Source organism: Podarcis raffonei, chromosome 6 (assembly GCF_027172205.1).
Source record: "Podarcis raffonei isolate rPodRaf1 chromosome 6, rPodRaf1.pri, whole genome shotgun sequence".
NCBI classification, from domain to species: domain Eukaryota; kingdom Metazoa; phylum Chordata; class Lepidosauria; order Squamata; family Lacertidae; genus Podarcis; species Podarcis raffonei.
The window spans coordinates 77,659,608-77,666,356 of record NC_070607.1 but is presented as its reverse complement, the minus strand read 5'-3'; the positions used below and the strand labels follow the sequence as shown (position 1 = coordinate 77,666,356).

Sequence of the window (6,749 nt, the reverse complement as noted above, 5' to 3'; positions counted from 1 at the left end):
TGATTCAGTGCAAGGCAGCCTCCCACATTCCTAGATGGATAATGCTTGGGAATCAGAACTGGACAAGTGGGGCTTTCTACAAATGGCCAGTACTATTTTGCTACAGTTCCCAGGAGTCTCTGGGGGAGGGTTTCCCAAACTTGGGTCTCCAGCTGTTTGGACTACAACTCCCATCAACCCTAGCTAGCAGGATCAGTGGTCAGGGATGTTGGGAATTGTAGTCCAGAAAAACAGCTGGAGACCCAAGTTTGGGAAACCTTGCTCCGGGAAAAGCTATGTGCTGACTTTTTTGTGTGTGTATGCAGCTACTGTTTGCTCACTGGAAGGACAGATCCTGAAGCTCGGGCTCCAATACTTTGGCCGCATCATGAGAAGAGAAGACTCCCTGGAAAAGACCCTGATGTTGGGAAAGATGGAGGGCACAAGGAGAAGGGGACGACAGAGGATGAGATGGTTGGACAGTGTTCTCAAAGCTACCAGCATGAGTTTGACCAAACTGCGGGAGGCAGTGGAAGACAGGAGGGCCTGGCATGCTCTGGTCCATGGGGTCACAAAGAGTCGGACACAACTAAATGACTAAACATCAACAAATGCAGCCACTGTGTGCTGTGCCCCTTCCCTGCCATCACTGTTCAGCAGAGATTCCTCTCCCCTTCACTTGGCTTGGCAAGTATCACTGTGTTTAGCTAACATCAAGTGTAGACTCAGGAAAGGTGCCTTAGCCCGTTTCCTCATTCTGACATTTTAGTTAGTAAACTTCAATCTTTGTCTCTCCCTTTTGAGATATGTTGGGTATCTTTAACCCAGAGAAGAGAAGACTGAGAGGTGATATGATAGCCATCTTCAAATACCTGAGGGGTATAGCGTATCGTTCAGCTATGGAACTCACTCACTCAGTGATGGCCTGGGATCCATTAGCTGTGATTCCTGCATCACAGCGGGTTGGACTTAATGATGCTTGAGGATCCCTTCCAACTCCACCACTGTTTTATTCTAATTCATGTGACCTACCTGGCGAGGCAATTGTTTGTAAAGTAGGATAAAACATACAAAGAAAGAAAGAAAGAAAGAAAGAAAGAAAGAAAGTGCTTTTTTCTGGGGGGATGCAGGGGTACGCATACCCCTAAGCATTTTGTGAATCTTTGTACTTCTGTCCATTTACTGTATTTATTTTTCCTGGTTTGAACTATAAAATGGCGATTTTCTTGAGTCAAAATGAGAGTACCCCTAAACATTTTTTTTAGAAAAAAAGCAATGGAAACAGTTAAGTGGGAATATTTATTATGATTATTTTATTTATTAAATTTATATACCGCCCCTTCATAAAAAGATCTCAGGGCAGTTCACAGAATAAAATACAAGATAAAACACAAGTAAATAATTAAACCGAAGCAACAAAACGATATAATTTTTGTCCCATGTGTATACATCATCATGTCCAATGACGTTATGTGCATGTAAGCTGTATTCAAGAATATTGCGAAGGCAGTCCCCAGCTTCTTAAGATTTGTATGTGTAGCAGACTACACATGTAGGACAACCAGGCGTTAAATGCGACCTTTATTTGCATTTATTCATCACTTACACACCATAAATACCTTAAAGTGGTTTACAATCTCTACTCACAAGTAATAAAGTGGTAAGATAGGGAAAGTTATGGCTACAGCCATCATCCATGAAGCCTTCACCTGCTTGGATCCTGCACAACCGTTTCCCTGGATGGATTTGGAGAACCTGAGCGAACGCAGGACAAATAAAAGCAGGAGCGCGTGGTGAGGACCAGCAGCAAAGCCAATGACATCTAGGTAGTCGTGCAAAGGCGAGGTTCAAACCGAGGGCACGGCAAGGGTGGCCGTCCCACGCCCCCTGCTTCCCCTCCCCCGAGGCGCCCCCCTCCCCGCCCGCCTTCCCCTCTCCCAAACAACCCCAGCTTGGACTTTCACTTTCGGGCTCCTCCCGGATCCCTCCTGCATCTCCGCCCCCTGCTCTCCTTGCGTCCCGTCCCGTCCTGTCTCACCTCCCCTCCGCTCTGCAGACTCCGCCGCGCTCCGGGAGCAGCGCGCATCCGACAGGCTCCCCTTGCGACGGTGCGGACGCGGCCCCGCCGACGCCTCAACCGCGAGCAGCACGTCGGAAGGCGACAGCTTTCCCTCGCGACCCGGGGCCACGAGTCGAATCTGGAGTCGGAGAGGGCGGAGATCGGACGCAACGCGAAGCAAACCAGCGGCAAAGTGAGACCTGTCCTCCTGCGCCCTTTCCCCTTCCTCCAAAACCGCCCCGTCGAGGCGAAAAACCCTGCACCTTTTCTTCCTTTGCAGCGCCGTCCATTCCGCTTACCTCCCTCGAGTTTCCACATCCTCATCACCCTGTCCTAGGACACCTTCTGCTTCCTCCTCCCGTTCTTAGCTCCCTTCTGTGTCCATTGCCCACAACTGCTCTTGGTTCACAGACCTCCCTTCTGAGCCAAGCCTGCAAAGCTCTCCTGGTGCCTCTGCCGTCCACCAATGCTGCCTCCTTTCCTAAGCCTTCCCTTGGGAACTCATAGATCCCTCCTGCATAGACATCTCCCCTGCTCCTTTCCCTGATTTAGTCCTGGCCTTCTGTAGTTCCTCTCCCTGGTTCCTCCTCCTCTACCCCAGCTGCAGCTTTGTCATGAACCTCATGGAAGGAGAAATAGACGGCCTGGCCAACACCACAGCTGGCACCACCCCGCTCAACATTGAGCTCCTGTGCCCCGTGAACACGGATTTCACTCAGTGGTTCCTGCCAACGATTTACCTGGTGGTCTCTCTGCTAGGGGTTGTGGGCAACGGGCTGGGCTTGTGGAACCTGTGCGCCAGCTCTCGAAAGGGCAGCTGGAGCGCCCTCAGCGTCCTGGTGTGCAACTTAGGGGTGGCAGACTTGCTGTACGTGGTCACACTCCCTTTCCTGGTCTCCTACTACCTCCTGGGTCGCGTGTGGCTCTTTGGCCAAGGCTGGTGCCGGGTGACACGTCTGCTGTTCCACCTGAACCTTTACGCCAGCATCGGCTTCCTGACCTGCATCAGTGTGCATCGCTACCTGGGCATCGTGTACCCTCTGAGGATGCTGGGCAGGTGCCAGACCCTTGGGCCTACCGTCTCGCTCAGCGTCGTGGTCTGGGCCTGGGTCTTCATCCAGCTCTCTCCTGACTTCATCTTCAGCAAGACGGACCGTGTGGGCGTCAAGTGCCATGACACGACGGAGCACGAGAACCTGGGGACCTACCTGCCGTACATCCTGACCATCACGGTGACCGGCTTCGTCATCCCTTTCCTCATCATCACGGGATGCTACTGCCACGTGGTCCTGGTCCTGCAGAGGAACCGGAATGTGGACCCCATCCTCAAGCGCAGGAGCATCAAACTGGTGGTGCTGGTGACGGTACTCTTCTCCGTCTGCTTCCTGCCCTACCACATCTTCAGGAACCTCAACTTGCTGTCGCGGAGGTGGCAGCTCCAGGGGTCCTGCACTCAGACCTTGAGGAACATCTACATCGCATATCAAGTGACACGAGGCTTGGCCAGCCTCAACAGTGCTGTGAATCCTCTCTTGTACCTGATGGCTAGCGAGGACCTGGTGACCCGGTCAAGGGCTTTTGGCCGAAGGATGAGAAAGGCACTGGGGTATCTTTGGCAAAGTCAAAACCAGCAGCGCTTGGACCAAAATAAGCAAAGCATTATGCTCAATGAAGAATGTGAGGAGGTGTCTAATTATCTCTGAATTGACTTTAAAAAGAAGAAGAAAAGCATACCCTAAATGCTTATGTGGGCTTCTTTGCAATATCCATTTCTCTCTAGGCAGAGACTAGTTTTTAAAAGAACTGAACGTGATATGTCACGGAAGCACCATTGCATGTGATTTAAGCACATATTTCATTTATGCCCTTGTTTTCTCTAGTGAAACAGATCTAGAAAACCTTGCAAGTGCTTCTTGGAAAGGCTATGTTCAGAGGCAATAGTGGGATGAATGTGGTGTTTGTCCTTTACTGGAAAGGAAGGGCTTATCAGAAACTGTCCGATGCACAGCCAAGATTTATAGCACTGCACCTTGAGCATTCTGCACCTGTACAGTTATTCATTTACTCAATTTGATAGTCCTGCACCTGTTTACTCAGTATATGTCTAATTGCCACGACTGTGCATTTGAAGACAATAGGATTTAAACAATCTGACTTAACACGAAGGATTTCAAGCCTTATATATATCCATATGTGTGGTACCATTTGGTGGGAAGCATAAGCAGGAAATTTATCCAGATGCCTGTATTAGATGCACTTTTCAATTATCTGTGAAAATTTCCATTTCTCTTTACTGGAGAAAGCATGCCAATGCTATTGCAGTCACTGTAGATCCAGGATTTTCAACAATTCATTGACACTTTCCCCCTCCCATTTTTGACCACAAATGATTAATACAAACATTTGGGAAGAAATGGGCTATGCAAAATGTTTGAGGGCTAGAAACTTGTGGTTTTGTTTCTGGAGGGGCTGTGTTACAGTGTTGACATTGAATCAGACAACATTCTCTAAAGCATATCCTGAAGTGACTACACCAGTTAGTCTGCAACCTTATGCACTCTTTCCTAGGAAGTTCATCTGAGCTCAGTAAGACATGTATGGCTTACAATATCAGCGCTTAATGCGTGCAAATGACCTTACGGCACATTATGATGATTACAAATATAGCTGTACTGGAGTTATTTACTCATTTGTACCAATTCCTTTGGTGTCTATTTCAAGATTTTGAAATGAGGAATTAAATATTTTTTTGAAATGGTTCTGAGCATATTGAAGAGGTTGCATTTGCTTGATTTTAAGGTAGCTTGTGGTTGTTTGAAAGATTGGCTGTCGGTCATGTAGAAGGGATTGAACCAGGAGCCTCTCCAACAAAAGTCAATGAGCTCTTGAGCTAAGTCACCCCATCTAATGTGACACGAGTCTCTGTTGCCCCAAGCAAACCTCACATTATCCAAAAACAGAGATGGGGAATCTGTGATCCTACAAAAGTTGTTGGACTCCAGGACCCATCAGCCTCAGCCAGCATGCCCAGTGGTCAGGGATGATAGAAGTTGTACTTCAACAACATCTGTACTTCCCCACCCCCTGATCCTCAACAAACCACCCCCCATCAGAACATCATATGCTGTATTTGCCAATTAGATAAAGGGTGTAAAATAATGTGTGCATTTTGCAGTGAAGTTAACAGTTGAATTCAAGGGTCTGGTAGATTTTGCTTTATCACAAATATTTATCTCTTAGAAAATGCCCACTTGTCTTGTATCTTCCAGAATCAGTTTTTAAAAAAACCACACAACTTCATCCACGTTTGTTGGACTCCCACATTTGTGTCCTGTCTTCTGAGGAGTGTGCATGGTGATGGGCATAGAGGCAAAGGATGTTGTCTTATACTGAATCAGACCATGGGTTTATCTAGTTCAGTACAGTGGTACCTCAGGTTACATACGCTTCAGGTTACATACGCTTCAGGTTACAGACTCCGCTAACCCAGAAATAGTACCTCGGGTTAAGAACTTTGCTTCAGGATGAGAACAGAAATCGCACTCCGGCGGCGCAGCGGCAGCAGGAGGCCCCATTAGCTAAAGTGGTGCTTCAGGTTAAGAACAGTTTCAGGTTAAGAACAGACCTCCAGAACGAATTAAGTACTTAACCCAAGGTACCACTGTATTGGCTACATTGACTGGCAGCAGCTCCCTGGGATTTCGCATAGGGTCTCTCGCAGTCCTGCCTGGAGATGCCAGGGATTGTATCTGAGCTATGGTCTACAGAGACACAGGCCTTCACTCAACTATGGTTTACTACAGAGCTACAGTATCCTTGGAGCTATCCCATGAGGAAGGTTGGAGGAGGGAGAGACGGAAAGAGAGAAAAAGGCCCAAGGTCAATCAGTGAGTGCAATCTTCCTGCGAGCAATAATTTCAAAATGGATAAAGTAATAATTTGTGTTGATGCTGCTAGAAGAAGGTATAAGTCATTGAACTGCATCCAAATCTTCACTGGGCAGAATGGAAAGGTCACCTTGTTTCTCAGCTATTTTGGGAGAGCAAGATAGTAGAACAATGCAGATGCGTGTAGTCACTTTAGGCAGCCAGGGGTCTAATCACAAAACAGTTAGCAGTTCATACCCGCTAATCTGCAGGAGATCACACATTGGTGTACTTAATATTTTTATCCAACCCGTTTTATTTGGTATGCAACAAATTTAAGCATTTTGTTTCTGGATATGAAATCTGAAAGCATTGTACAGGTTTCCGGCTTACAACAGCCAAGCATCAGATCAGAATGGTTATCTTGGGAGTACCTTGCAATCATATTTTTTCTCTATACAATTCCATATGACATTTTGGGGGCTTCTTGGTTTCATGAAAATAAACATTATCAGAGCAAAATACATATGATATTGCACGTCCAGCCCATGATAATCTTTGTACATGTCCTTGTTGGTTTGTAAAAATGGAATAAGGAAGTTATTATTGTCTTAGGAGGACTGGAATAGCTCAGTCGGTATTGCATGACCCTCTTAATCTTAAGGTTTGCGGGTTTGAGCCCCACATTGGATGAAAGATTCCTGCATTGCAAGGGTGCCTTCCAATGTCTGGCTCCTTCCAACTCTATGTTTCTATGACTGAGATTGAATCACTAGTCACACTGTAAAGTCTCTATCCTGTTTTACAGGAGCTGAGGTCTTAACAGTGTAGATAGCTTCAGTAAA

General features: G+C 47.0%; 1 protein-coding gene across 1 annotated transcript; it reads left to right on the top strand.

Annotated features, from left to right (window-relative positions):
* Window positions 1–2,001: 2,001 nt before the first annotated feature.
* Window positions 2,002–4,946, top strand: LOC128416403 (P2Y purinoceptor 1-like). Its single transcript, XM_053394115.1, has one exon. The coding sequence runs from the start codon at window positions 2,653–2,655 to the stop codon at window positions 3,739–3,741; it is 1,089 nt and encodes a 362-aa protein (XP_053250090.1). The 5' UTR covers window positions 2,002–2,652; the 3' UTR covers window positions 3,742–4,946.
* Window positions 4,947–6,749: the final 1,803 nt, after the last annotated feature.

Coding starts and splice junctions, on each gene's coding strand:
- LOC128416403 (XM_053394115.1), top strand. CDS start 2,653: ATGAACCTCATGGAAGGAGAAATAGACGGCCTGGCCAACACCACAGCT.